Below are 15,197 nucleotides of genomic sequence, written 5' to 3' on the forward strand. Positions count from 1 at the left end.
TTAGACTGCAAAGTCCCTGAGGCCCTAACCAGCTCTGGGGAAGAAGGCCTAGGACTGAGAGAGGCAGCAGGGAGGCTGGCCAGGGTCACCTCCCAGGTCCAGGCAGCTTTCTTGCAAGTGTTTCCTAAGCCGCCCTTCTCCAGGGAGAACAGCCTCGGCCCTGCCTAGCAGGAGGCAGCATACACCCGAGTGCCTGCCAGTGCCCTCATGAACCTGCCTGAGGATGGCCATGTTCCCACACCCCATGTGTGCCTATCTCCATCAGCATTGAGAAGACAGCAAATGCCAGCATGCCAGGGGTTTACCCAGCAAGCCCAGCATACCCCCAGTGTGTTCTGGCAGACCTGTGCCAGCTGGGTTCAGTGACAGTTGGTCCTGCCATGGGCTCTGGTCTCCCCATCACCCTCTGAGGGGGAAGCAGGAAGTTGTGAGGGGTAGCCGGGCTCAACCTCTCTTCCCTGGCACGACGCTGTCTCCATGTGCAAAGTGGGGACTTCAGGCATTTGGTGTGGAGGAACGGATGGTGGGTCGAAAACCCCTACCAGGCCCCTGTCACACCAAGGAGCCCAGTGATAGGGGGTTTCTTCCCTCCCTCTGAGGTAAGACCAGTCTGTCAAACTTTCAGCACTAAAAAATAAAACCGAGTGGGAGGAGGGTGAGGACTGAAAAACTACGTTATCAGGTATCATGCTGATTACCTGGGTGACAAAATTATCTCTACACCAAACCTCTATGATCCAATTTACCCATGTAACAAACCTTGAACCTAAAATAAAAGTTGGAAAGAAAAAAAAAGGTAAAATTAATAAATCCATATTAGTGTGAGCTGGGTGAGTAGTTTAGTCTGAAAAGACAGAATATTCATTTTTCTTCTGAGATAGTGACCACACTGTCCTCACCAGGACTGGCAGGGGAAGCCCCAGGGCTTTGTGACCCTGTCCCTATGGGGCACCCTGGCATCCAGTGAGCACTCCCCAGGGCAGCAGCCTGGTTTAAATGCCTGTTCCCCAGACCTGGTAGTCAGACGGTGGAGGGAGCCTCAGGGACACAGCCCAGTTCTTCAGGACCTTGGGACACATGGGCTGCTTGGCCTCTGACCACCGAGGAGAGAGTTTATCAAGGACTGGCCAGGTTCTGTGCTGACAACTTCGTGCTTTTCATTCACAAAGCGAGTCATGCTGTCCGTTCCCCGGCTGAGCTGGCTGCCAACAGACCTAGAGGGGAGCAGATTTGAGGTGGGGGTGAGGTCTGTTCCCTAAGCGCAGTGTTCTGGGCAGTGAGTTCTCTGTGCAGCAGCTGATGCCTCTTGGACACATTTCCACACAAAACACTTCTCAACTGTTCTCCCTCCTGCACTCTTTAGGGGCAAATATGCCTCTCCTTTCTGGTGGGTTATTTCTGGCCCTGGGAGTATGCTAGGCAATTCTAAGGGTTGCCTTTGAAACAGTCTTCATTCAGCCAAGAAGTAATTCTCACACCCCTAGGTCCTGTCCCCAGGGGTGAGCAGGGTCGGAGGAGGCTGGAGATGGATACCCATGGAATGGGGTGGGGCACAGAGAAGGAGAGTCAAAGATCTGACTGAGGAAGAAGCAGGTGGCCAGCCACCTGGGAGACTTGTGTGTCAGACATGGGGTTATGTCCTGGAGGAAGCCCACTGCGAGGGCTCAGCAAAGGTAATGGCAGGTATGCACCTGGAGACCAAGGAGGGCCTTGGAGCCTGGTAGGCAAAGATGGCCCTCCAGTGGAATCATTCCCAACTCTGCACTCACCCTAAGCTTTCCGGTACTACAGAATTCCAGAACCTGTTTGAAAGGATGTAAGATCTATAGCTACATTCTTTTTCTCCTCACTAATCAAAATCTTACAGGATTTCTAAAGCTGTGTTGAGATCTTGCCCAGTGCATTCAGACCAGATGGGAAACAACCCCTAAGAATTCCCCACGCTGGCGTTTGCTGTGTACATTGGCCTGGAACCCCGAGGCCAGAATATAACAATAATGACCATGCACAGACAGAACTGTCTCAGCAGCAAATGTCACACACAGACCCAGAACTGCTTAAATACCGATTTATTGCAAACCAACACCGAGGAGCTGGAACAGCTTTGCAGGCTGGACACCTCACTCTCCTGGGGCCCTGGACAAGGGAAATGAGTCACCCCGCTTTCCTCGGACCTCAGCTGGTGGGACTTAGTGGCTGGCCAAACTGCGGCTGTTGTGTCTAAAAAGAGAAAACAGGCAGGGTGTGCCAGCTCTGGAGACTGGGCCAGTCCAGAGTGGTGGCTCAGGGCAGAGAATCACCCACCAAACAGCGTGGCTCAACGGGAGCAAGGCGTGCAGGGACAGGCTCCACAACCACACCAAGCACTGCAGTGTGGCACTGGGACCAGATGCAAGTGGCTGCTCCTGCCATGGGGCCAATACCCAATACTGCCCCTCAGTCATTCTTCCTAGACATTGGTTTGCCATTTATTAAAGCAGGGCAGCGAGTGGGGAGAAACGTAACACAGAATACAAAATCAGGCAAAACAAACACTGGTCACCATGGAAGTAACTCTCAAAGTCTCCCAAATAACAAGGTGTAGGGCATCTCACACCACTGCATCACTTCTGGAAGACTACCCACAGGGTGGGGGCTGCAATGGGGGCCAACTCGGGAACTACAGAGATGAGAGGAGACACACACAAGACCTCCTTTCATTAGGCAGGAAAGCTCTTATGGGACAGCGGTGTGCAAATCCTAGGTCCTCGATGGGAAGAACTCCAGGAAAAAAACGACAGTCTTTCTCAGAAGGACCCCTCATAGATGACAAGAGTTCTGCTCCCCAGGGTCGAGATCTCCTTAGAGGGGCTTCACCAGCTCAGTGGCAAGTATCAGACAACAAGGCTCTCACATTCCAAAGGGGGTATCTAGGGCCTTCTGCTCTCCTGTGATGATCGGAGCAACATGTTTGGACCCACAGAAGACTTCCCAGGAATGCTTTCTTACAAGGGGTGTCAGCCACCACTGTAAACCAGAAACCAACCACAAACTTACTCTCCAAGACAGCCCCCACAACCCAAGTATCCAGAGAGTGTGTGCAGGGGTGGGGTCCTTCCCCTGACAATAGGCTCTCTCAGCATCTGCAGGCCTTGATTCTTGCTGGCCGTGCATGGTGCCAGGGTACACTGCCCTGCTGTGTGGCTCATCCATGCTCTGAGCTTGAGAGACAGGCAAATGGGCAGTGCCAGTGGTAGCTGAACCATACTCCCAGCGATGGGCACCCAGAGCCCCTGTGAGTACTTGGAACACAGGCCTGAGACCCTGTCCCATAATTTCATCTTTGCACCTTGGCTGGAGTCAGTCAGCAGCCATGGCTCAGGGCATAGGCTTGGGGCTCCTGAGGCAGTGACCAGTCCCTAGAGAACAGGTAAGATCGGGCCATAAGCTCCAGGGAGCACAGTCTGACACCTGGCACAGAGGATGGGAAGGGGGGAGTCTTCACTCTCTTCTGGTTCAGTTGTGGTGGGACAGTGTGCCTTCACGCCCCATGCAGAAATTCCACTTCTCCTAGAAGCCCCTCAAGGTCAAAGCTTCTCAGGACTTGTGGCTGTTGTGCTCTGCTGATGAGTTGATGAACATGCTGTGGTCTCCTCCTGAGGGCACCAGCTCTCCACTCCTGCCTACGCTTTGACACCGTGCACCCAAAGAGGACGTCTTATGGGGAGCCAAGCACAGCATGCCATGCGTGGTGGCTGGGCTTGGTTCACTTCAACAAGAACCAAAGCAAGGTCGCCACAGTCAGAGAACAGAATCCCTGCTGCATCTGGACCTGAGCCCAGAACCCGGGCTTTCTCCCAACAACTAGAATGTGCAAACAGGGCTCCAGTTTCCACTGCTCTGACCATGAGGCTGAGACAGGCAGAGCACATTTATAAAGGGATGAGCAAGAAGACCACGAGAATGCTCCCAAAAGAGGTCAAGGGGCAAAGAGTTTCCCAAAGCAGCCCCAGGCACAGCCATTCCTTGCTCGCCCTCATGCAAGCACAGAGCTTCACACACTTCAGTGACTTCAGCTTCACCTGAGAGCCCAGGAACAACTCCATATCCCAACCAGAAGACATGCAAGCAGAATAGCGTCAAAACAACAGCAAGCAGGGAGCAGGGGAGGAAAGACATGTTGCCTGCAGTGGCTGGTTGCTGTGGAGACAAAAGCATGTGATCCCAATTTGCTGGGATATCCTCTCCTGCATTTCAAACACCTTCACTCAGCGTCAGCCACAGCGGCCACCACATAGCAGCTGGCCCCGCACCTTCTCTGGAACAGTCTGGAGATGCAAGGTCAGGGTGGAAGGCCTGGTTCACCCTTGAAAGAAAGGATGGTTAGGGGTAAACAAGACGAGGAAGTCCCTGGAACGCAGGGAGCCGAGGAGGGCGGCCGAGGATAAGGCTCTGCCTCCCCATCGGCGAGAGTTTCCTTTCCTTCTGGTCATTAAAACTGCACAGCCCCCGGGGAGATGTTGAACATGGCGGGGTCGAATCGCTGGCCTCGGAAGGGAGAACCTTCAGCATCCCACCCCTTCTTCAGCATCTCATGGACTTTCTACAAACAGAAAATAGAGAGATTAAAGGGGATCAAAAGGCACTGTGTACTTTCTCCCAGAGTAGACTCGGACTGCAGGCAGAGAGCCTTCCTGCTTCCTCAGGGCTCAGGCACTTGCCTGGCAAGACCGGCTCCCAGAGAACTGTACTACCCTGGAGCAGCCTTCAACCAAGGGAGGTACTGGGTGCCTGCCAATTTCTCTGCAAGACTGTGCTCCACAGACTGAATTTCGAACCCTTCATCTTCTGTCCCCAGCAAAGCACTGGCTCCTCTTTATGGTTCATCTTGTCCCTTTTCCACCAGGATCTCTGTGCAAATTCCAAACAGCCTGCAATGTCTATGGTCCCACCAGGTACTGACTAAGGCATGAAAAGGGAGTGTCCCAGCCCACCGGGGTTGTAGAAAAGGTGCGTAGAGAAAGTGCTCAAGCCCCACCTGAATTATGACTAAGGTGTGCAGAGGAGGTACCCTAGCACCTCAGGTATCAGCATCAAGAACTATATCATCAGACAATCCAGGGTTGACCTAGGATGTGGCACGAAGGAAGAGACCTTAGAATGTCCAGTGGTAGACCCGCCAGTCAGGAATTCCCCACTGCGTTCTTGCAGATGCAGTCAGAGCTGGTTGACTAAGCCCTTGCCAACATGTGGCCATTCTGGAACTATCTAGCCTCCAAGGATCAGAAGCAAGCCTGAGTGTGTGGCCATGGCAGGAGACATCAGGAAGACTGGACCCTGAGGGAAGCATCTGTACCTGAGTTGGCAGGCCCTCTCTCCTCATAGGGACTCCACATCTGCCCTCCTCACCTGGCCACCGTGAGTACACTGAGGGCTGGGGATGATCTCTCCTTCCTTCTGACCTTCTGACCACAAGAGACAAGAGACCATGCAGGGCCAGTAGTTATTCTACCAATACGATCCACAGTCCCTGCTGCAGAAAACCCGGTAGCATAGGCCCAGAAAATGAGGCTGTGGGATTCTCAGCACCAGGGCTTCTCCTTAAATAAAACACAATCTTCCTAACAAGAGGGTTTTCTTTTTCCTGTTTTTATTTTTTAGAGATAGGGTCTCACTCTGTTTCCCAGGCTAGAGTGCAGTGTGTGGTCATGGCTCAGTGCAGCTTCAAACTCCTGGGCTCAAGCGATCCTCCCACCTCAGCCTCCTGAGTACTTAAAACTATGGGTGCAGTCCACCATACCCAGTTTCTTTTTCCTTTTATAAAACCTAAGTGGTGCAACAACAAGCATATCAAAGACACATACTATATACTAGGGATCAACTGACATTACTATCAATTTCTTACAGGCAACTCACATTAGAGACTTTGGAAAGACCATTTTGAGAACAAGTGCTGCAGCTCACATGGAGTGGCTGTGGGTGCAGAGAAGACTACATGAAGACCCCTATGCACAGCCCTGAAAGCATGGCCCACACCTCTGCCCACTGGAGGTGTGAGGCTGCATAGTCTCAACCAAACATAAGAATGGATGACTTCAGCAGGCGGCTGCACGAAGCCTCTGAACCTTTCAACAGAATCCCAGCCAGCGGTAGGGCAAATGACAGCTGCAAATTTACATGAAATCTCTGTGTGTTGCAACCCTGGGAACCGGGTTGCTGGATGAGGGCCCGATGTAGGATTCCCAGAGTGCAAAGGGCAGATTAGTAGACTTGATCTTACAATAGAGGGAGCCTAGGATGCCAAGATCAGCATTCAGACCTTTCCTGAGGCAAAAGTGGAGAGCAGGCATTCCTGTGTGTCACCAAACACTCTTATGACCAGAGACTATGCTAAAGCTATCTGCCTATGAGATGTCACAATTACTAACGTTAGGGTGAATCCTACCAGGCTGAAGAGATCCTAGACACAGACACATCTCAGCGCAGACAGAGCAATGGCACCTGTACATTCCACATTCTCTTTCTAGATGGGAGAATCCTGCTCGAAAGAAATTAAATTAGGGAAAAGATGAAGGGTTTTAAATGTGATGACTGTGGTAAAAGGTTAGTGACACCAAAGAATTTAAAACAATAAAAGTATTATTTCAAAATAAAATTGCTTCAAAACACACAGCATCTGTGGCATTAGAAGCACAATTTGAAATCTTGGCAAATTTAGAAAACTCTGAGTTCACACCATAAATGGGCATCAATGCCAGAGCACGCTGGTAACTGTGACTATGCCGACGTGAACGGCAGATGGAGGCTGACAGGAGAACCTGGCCCTGTTTCCATTCTCTCTCCTTAACGAAGCCTAGTAATCCCAGCGAAGCAACTCCGGCCCCCTAACTCTCACGATAGTCCCTCTGCCTGTGAGGTATCCCTCAGGACGCCTGAATAAAATGTGGCTAACCTGCTACATGAGGCCACACAAGGGCATGTACCTACCTTCTATGTCTGTTTCCTCATTTGATTTTTTTAAAAAAGGCTAGTCACTAAGGACATTTTACATGAAATCTCTGTGTGTTGCAAGCCTCCATATGCTGCAGACCCTGCCCCAGATACTGTCAAGCCCAGGAAGGAGTTGGGACTTTAGCATCAGCACCAGGCAGGTGCTTGGACACACACTCTGAACGACCATAGCCCTGAGAGGTCAGTTCATTACTGTCTACAGCTGTTGCCTGAGAGCTGGAGGCTCCCTGGCTGTTGAGGAGCAGGTCAACCCCAGGGAGAGGGTCACTCTGGGACCTACCCCTGCACCACCGGCCCTGGGCTCCTGCATGTTGCTGAAGATCTCCCAGGGCTCTTTACCCTGGGGAGGGACACACATCCTCTCAAGGGTCAGGATGATGCCCCATGGCAAGTCTACAGCAGAACAGATTTAGATTTAACACACAGAGCTCTTTCCACTGGACCACAGCATCTTCAAGGTTCTTTGAATCCTTCCTAAGTGGGTCGCTGCCCAGTCTATGGGCTCCCCAATGCTAGGTCACAAGAAGCTGTTTGCGGGCATGGGGACTTTCTGTTCCACACCTGGGCTGTGCAGTGCCCTAGGGACCAGAAAAACAGCTTGCCAAGAGGACACCAACAGAATGACCCCACTGAATTGCCCTCAGAGCAGGGCAGTAGGGCATGAAGGGGATGTCAGCTGCACCCTGCGATGCTGCATGTGTGCAATTATGTATGTGCATGGTGCTTACATACAATGTGTACTGCTGCCATCTTTCACCCCTTGAGGTTGGCCTTTCCCAGACTGACAGTGAGGATCCAGGTAGGGGTCTGAGGTCCAGAACTGCCTGGAAGTTGCCTCAGCTTACCTGGAATGAACAGACCTCCCCGTTCCTGGTCCTGGGCAGTGGGCTTGGCAACAAGCCATCAAAATGAGGAGGCCTTAGGCCTCCAGAAATGGAGAGACAAGAGCAGCTGCTTCCTGGGGAGGATTATCAATGAGACTGCAAAGCAGGACTGAAATACTCTTTGGAGAAGCTAAGATTAAAATGGCTGGAATCCTAGCACCACAAAGGCAGATCTGTGTCTGTCTTCCTCACCGACATGCCCCAATAGGGGGTGAGACTATGCAATGTTACAAGGTTTTGGCACAGAACATAAAGGATGGGGTAAAGAGACTGAGAGGAAGGTCAAGGAGAGGGAAGGATATAAGGGAAAGAAAAGGGAAACAGAAAGAAAGGAGGGAAGTGGGGGGGGCAAGGATGTAGAGAAGAAGAAGAAAAGGCTGGTGGAGCCCCTGACACTTCAATGCGTGTCCTTGGCACTACTGGCAACTCCAATGATGAGCAGGTATTACTGTTATTTTGTTTTTGAATGTAAGGTTCTGTAAGAGATACAATCACAGGAAACATGAGGGCTTAGAGATAAAAACAGCCAGAGCATCCTAGCTTCTCTCAGGCCTCAACAGCTAAAGTCTACATAAAACTGGCTGGGTGTGGTGGCTCACGCCTGTAATACCAGCACTTTGGGAGGCTAAAGCAGGTGGATTACCTGAGGTCAGGCATTCGAGACCAGCCTGGCCAACATGGTGAAATCCCATCTCTGCTAAAAATACAAAAATTAGCCAGGTGTGGTGGTGTGCACCTGTAGTCCCAGCTACTCAGGAGGCTGAGGCAGGAGAATCACTTGAACCTGGGAGGTGGAGGTTTCAGTGAGCTGAGATCACGCCACTGCATTCCAGCCTGGGTGACAGAGCGAGGCTCTGTCTCAAAAAATAAATAAATAAATAAATAAATAAGATAAAGTTTACAATAATTTCATCAAGGCTTTGACTAATGCACAAATACCGTTTAAACTACAATAATTTTTATCATCTCTCTGTAACAAAGACTCAGTGTCAGCGTCTGGGGAAGATGTAAGGAACCACCTGACCTTAGTCCTTCCATCCTGTGGCACAAAAAGACACTTTTAAGGGGCACGTGGTAAGACTGCACAAAGGGCATCTGGGTTCACGTTCTCCAGTCAAAACAGACTCTTTCTCCCAAAGGTAAACTCCTGAATACATCTCAGCCCTTCTGTGGACCCAATGCTGAATATGGGCACAGAGTGGGCAGACCCTCACACACCCCATCCCCAAACACTACCATGAGAAGCCCCATCCATAGGGCAAAGGTTCAAAGGCCGGCCTTTCATCTGGTGGCCACAGGCAAATGCAGCATAACTGGAATGAGCCATAACCAGGCAGGTCTGGCTGTCTAAGCACCTGAGCTGAGCTCAGCTGCGCATGTGCTGCAGTACTACCTGAGGCTTCAAACTCTGCATGGACATGGGCCAAGCAAAGATGTCCTTTAAGCTTGCCATGCTCCGGGTGGAAAAGGGGGCCAAACCCAGAGGAACATTCTCTTCCATAGAGACAAGGGCCAGGGTGGACAGGGCTGCAAGGACAGAAAGGTGTGAAATGAGATCAGAGGTCAAACCCCATCCCTGCTGCTTAAGCTACTGAGTCACAATCTCAGAAATTCAATCTCTCTATTGTGGGGGAAAAAAAAACCCACAAAAACAAACAAACTGTATTTTCAGGGATACTGTACAGTCAGTCAATCCCACCTTAACTGTGTGTACTAAGGGCTCAGGACATGCCCCTGGTGTGGCAGGGCCAGGTAAGGAGAACATGCCGACACTCCTCTCCGCAGGCCCCTTGACCTCATAAGAGCAGGATGCACTTGTCTGTGAAAACAGGCAAGAATGGACAACACACAGCAACAGGGCTTGCAGAACCACCTACGATGTATTAATACATGCTGTACTGGAAGAAGTCTAAGACAATCCAGATACACCAAAGGTAAGGTTCCTCCAAGAGACAAAATGAGAAGAAAATATGAATCAGTGGTCTTCAGCGGGAGGAGGTGGTCCGTGTTTACAGAAAGAAAATAAGGAGACTGTGCCCAGCAGCTGACCCCTCCCCACCGACTCAAGGCTGCACTGGGTTTGTGTGCCTTGCCGTACTGTGGCCCAAACCCACGTGCTGGGTATATGGGACACGGGAAGTTAAAAATAATCTGAGGAAAGCAACCCTTTTGTCCCTAAATAGCTACTCTTGGGATTATTAAAATAGGAAGAAAGAATGTATACATCTAATTAATCATTCTCTTTGGCCATGAGCAAACTCTACATTGGGCACTACACCGGTCAGAGAGGAACCTTTCTCTTTCTCCTCCCTAACCCACTGCTGACATCACAGTCTTCACATGCTGGCCTCCAACATCCAGAAACTGGCTCTGCAGCCTGGCTCCCTCCCCTCCTCTACCAAAGGTCCCACCAAGCGACTCTTCACGGGAAGACATGTGCAGATGAGGCACAAACAAAAGCCATCAACACACTTGACGTTACCAGGCTCTGGTGCAGGCAAGGCACATCTCATGATACCCTTAGAGGTCCTGTTATTTGGGCTCTCAGCCCAGGTATGAGAATACAGCTGAAAGACCAGAGTGCACCTGTGAGGCAGTGATCAGGGACAAGAGCAGGTAAGACAGGTTCCTTGCTAGGGCATGGCAGGAAGCCAGTTCACACATCCTTCTTCCCCACCATCATCACCAACCCCTCTGCCACTATCAGCTTTGTCACCAGCACAAGGGCCTAAAGGGTGGGCTCTTCAGGACTGCCGTGCCCGTACCAGCTCATGGCTCTGTGGCTTGCCCTGCAGCTTCTGGTGGTAGTCGAAGGTAAGCCTGTCCAGCACCGCCTGCTCCTCCTCATCCACGGTGGCCATGGAGCGCTCCTTGTTGATCTTGTCAATGTCGATGGGCTCTTCTCCCTCCAGGATGGCGTTCCACCAATACTCGCCCACCTTGCTCAGGTTCACCTGGGGACAAGCAGGACAGAGACCTGAGTCAGAGACCTGAGACAGGTGTCCAGGGTTGGGGACAGAGCAGAGCCCACTGAAGGATGGGTGTCCAGGATAAGCTCAGGACCAACTACACAAAGGGAGGTGACAGATAAGAGGGGGTGCCAGAACCCAAGGCAGGACACTCTGTGCCTGGGAATGCATTTGCTGACTGTGCTAACATATCCCAGGGAAGACCTAGGAGGGGCATACCTGAGGGGACTGACATTCTGCAAGATGCCTTTGTCCTTCTTCAGCAGGTCCTGTATACTCAGGACGGTGTCTGTTCCATGTGCTCACCTTGCCCACTCTCATCAAGAAAGGCTGTTTTCCAAGACCCCTGACACCCCCCACACCAGGACCTGTCCTGGGCCATCCCAGCCTGCCCCCATGCTTGCCATGGAAGGCTCTGCCTAGTTCTTACCAACCAGCTACCTCTCCAGTGATCTCTCTTGCTTCCAAGAGCAACACCCAGCATTTTGCTATCTTGGGGGTAAGCTGGGACCTGTGAGACCTAGGGCTCGGCTTAATGCGTGACAGAATCTCCTGGGGAGTCCTCACCCCATGACAGGGCACCACGCCCTGTCCCTACTTCTTCCTCACTGGGGCCAAGCTTGCTGCATGAGGGGGTCCTCCAGCCCCACTCCTTAAAGTTCTTCCTTTTCGGGAAGGAGTAACAACCATCAAGAACTAACCCCAAAAGTTGTTCCGGCCTCCTCGGGCACTTCTGTGGGGATGGCGCAGACACCCCTTGGTCAAAGGAAGCAGCAACCAGTACTCATAATCCAGCCCTCAGTGTTGGGGTCTGTGAGATTCATGTCATTACCACAAAAACTTAAAAGACAACTGGAACTGCGGTGTCAGAGCAAACGTGAGGGGTACTGTACGTACCTAGGTGACCTGTGCTGCTTGGCCTGTCCCAGGGACACAGAGGAGAGCCCTGGCCACACCATGCCCCATTATCAATGGTCATGGGGACACAGAAAACAAGAAAACTGGCTGCATCTGCTGTGGTCAGTGGCTGAGCTCAAAATTCTTACCAGAGTGGCCAAGAAGCAACAGAGTGGGTTTGTCTACTTTGTCCTAGATGAACACTGCACTTTTTCATCAGAAATACTTGATCTGTGTTTAGATTTCATAATATTTACAACTGAAAGAGTACATTCACATGCCCAAGTGTGATGGGACTCTGATGATATTAAACCACTAAGGTGCTCACAGAAAGGGAGAAAAGGTAGCAAAGGGCCCGCAAGTGAGAGAAGCTCTCATCCATGGAGGTGCAGCCACCAGGACACTTACTGACTGGGTGGGTAAAACCTACCAACCCACACTCAGGGTAACTGTGACACCCAAGAGGCCACAGTGAGTCCACAGGACACCATGTCCCCCTGAGAGGGAGCACTGGAGACTCACCAGCATATACGGGCTTGAGAGAGCAGTGTCCTAACACTGGACCTTCCACCTTCCCACTTCCAAGCCCCTGCTGCCAAAACCTACCCACACCACAGAAGGTATTCAGCGCTAGACCCTGCAGAGCCCAGAGATCAAGTCGGAGAATGTGCTCTACTAACGAACATGGTGGACGCTGATGAGGTGTGGAAGAGCACACAGTGGAGATTTTCCAGAACTGGGAAGAGCAAGACAAAAACCTGCAATCATGATCTGAAGCCAGCATCCCAGAAATCTTGTCTGACATTCCCAGTGCAGATAGGGGGAGTGGTGAACAGGGGGAGTGGGTGGCTCCCCTACACGCCAACTCTACCCAGTAAATGACGCTGCTCTGCCAGTGCCCAGTTTAAATTTGGGATGAATCTTCCATTTCCAGATACTCTGCTCAGCTGGTTTGTCGCTGACTTTACAGTTTGTGTGACGGGGACCTGACTCACCCACAGAGACCCCAACACTAAGAACTCTACCTCGTCTTTACCAAGCTGATGCAATGAAAAACCTTCCAAGAGGGAAATACGTTGTTTTCTCTATTCCAGGGAAGACTTCAGAGGAACTTACAGAACTGTAAATCTCTGGAAAGAAGAGATCCTTTACGAATTTTTTATCTTCACCAGTAGTTATTACTGTGATCTATGTAACTTATTTTATTAGCGTTCACAAGTCCTGTAAAATACATACCATTACCATTTACCACACATACCATTTTTTGTATTTAAAAATAAAGACAAACCCTTGGAAGTAAAGGCCTTTTCCAGATTGCCCAGCATGAAGAGGCAAAGCAGAGCTACACTGGGGCTGACAGCCCACTGCCAGCACCATGTGGGCAAGGGGTCGGCCTACACACCATCCAGGGGACGGTGCTGGTACTCCCAGGCCTTTCTGCACTCCACAGACCCCAACACAGGGTTTCATCGGCCAGGTCCAAACACACACCCAGAGTGGAGGGCTCCTGAGCACAGTGGGAGATGGACCTGAAGACAATGAGCTACCTGCCCAACAGGAAGGAGGGGAGCATCTCCGAATCTTCTGTGTCCACAAGTGTACTTTGGACACAGAAGTACACTTGAACCCAACAAAAATTAAGATGAGCACTGCACTTTTTCATCAGAAATACTTTATCTGTGTTTAGATTTCATAATATTTACATTGAAAGAGTACATTCACATGCCCGTTTCAAAAATATTCAAGGTTTTCCAGGAACTAAATCAAGTAGGTTTTAAATTTAAGTTAACTAAAATAAAATAATTCAGTTCTTCAGTCACATGAGCCACCAGTCAAGTGTTTATTCAGCTGTCACATGTGGCTAGTGGCTACTGTGCTGGGCAGTGCAGCTCTCCAAGGGGGCCATCCTCACTCACAGACGTCATGCATGTGCATCAGTGAAGTATTTTAGGAGGAGATGTGAGCCGACTTTATATTGAACAATTTTTAATTAAGGTAAAATCCACTTAACACAAAACTTACCATTCAAAAGTGAACTCAACGGCATTTAGTGTATCCACAATGGTGCACAACCATCACCTTTATCTAGTTTCAAAACACTTTTATTACCTCACAAAGAAGCCCTGTGCCAATTACCAGTCATTCCCCATTTGCTCTAATCCTTCCTCTAAATTGTTCCCTCAACCCCACCAAGCCCCTGGCAACTACTAATGATTCTGCCTCTACAGATTTGCCTGTTCTGGACATTTCACACAAATGGAATAATACAGTTATCTGTTTGTTTTTGTCTGGCTTATTTCACTTGGCATAATGTCCTCCTCAATGTTCATCTATGTTGTAGCATGAATCAGAACTGCATTCCTTTTTAAGGCTGAATAATATTCCACTGTATGGATAAACTACATTTTGTTTATCTATTCATCAACTGATGGACATTTCAGGTGGCCCCACTTTTTGGCTGTTGTGAATAATGCTGCTATGAACACTGATGTACAAACATCTGTTTGAGTCCCTGTTTTCAATTCTTCTGCATATTTACCCAGAAGTGCTGGGTCATATGGTAATTCTACAGTTAACTTTTTGAGGAACTACCATACTATTTTCCAAAGCAGCTGCACCACTTTACATTCCCACCAGCAACATACAATGGTTCCAGTTTCTCCATACTCTCACCAATACTTGTTATTGTCTGCTTTTTTTTTTTTTTTCCAGTCATCCCCACAGGTGTGGCCAGCACCACTGGTCCTTTGTCCTGACCGCAAACACACAGGCCTGCCTCCTCTGCCTTCCAGACCTGCTCCAGTCAAGTTTCCATCTGTCATCACTGTAACCAAGTGGGCTGCCCTCCATACTGGGGCAGAAAACAGGACCTGAGGTGTTGTCTATAAAGGTTCATATAAAGGCTCTGGAAGACCAAGGTCTCAGTTGCAAAATTTTAGTTAAGTATTTATTTAGTACCCTTAAAATATCTTCTGTTTTCTAAGGATGAGCATATTAGTAAAAACAATATGAACAATATTATTAACATGATAATTATCCTAAACAAGCACATTCTAACATCGTTCCTGACTTGCCTAGAGTCCCTCTCCACACTATTCCTTTACAGAATTCCATCTCTCACTCTGAGCTCGTAACCCCAACCTGCAGATCCCCATTCCTTTCTTTTTCCCAAACTCCAGACCTTTTTTTTTTTTTAATGGCCCATGTCTCTTAGGTCACTGAGCTGACAAGCTTCTTTATGCTCTGAACATTCTCATGTTTTATAAACTGGTTTAATTTGTAACTCTTTCTGCCATCACTGTCCACATTTAACTACTTTCCTTAGAGTAACGCTTCTGGGAGGCCTCAGATATGACTTCAGGTAGTTAACCTTCAAAACCACTGAATGGTACAGAGCATACAAGTCTTGCAGGGCTGTCTCCTGACACCCAGTGCAAGATGCAGTTTTAAGAGGACA

General features: G+C 49.8%; 1 protein-coding gene across 1 annotated transcript in view; it reads right to left on the reverse strand.

The window, feature by feature from the left end:
- Positions 1–820: 820 nt before the first annotated feature.
- Positions 821–15,197, reverse strand: part of NUDCD3 (NudC domain containing 3) — a 109,306-nt gene continuing 94,929 nt past the window's right edge. The window contains exons 5-6 of the mRNA XM_011946768.1: positions 10,640–10,828; positions 821–4,582 (exon numbers count right to left, since the gene is read on the reverse strand). Of these exons, the coding sequence (XP_011802158.1) occupies positions 4,472–4,582; positions 10,640–10,828 (300 nt within the window). The 3' untranslated portion in view covers positions 821–4,471. The remainder of the gene's footprint in view (positions 4,583–10,639; positions 10,829–15,197) is intronic.

This window comes from Colobus angolensis, unplaced genomic scaffold (assembly GCF_000951035.1).
Source record: "Colobus angolensis palliatus isolate OR3802 unplaced genomic scaffold, Cang.pa_1.0 Scaffold253, whole genome shotgun sequence".
In the NCBI taxonomy this organism is placed as follows: domain Eukaryota; kingdom Metazoa; phylum Chordata; class Mammalia; order Primates; family Cercopithecidae; genus Colobus; species Colobus angolensis.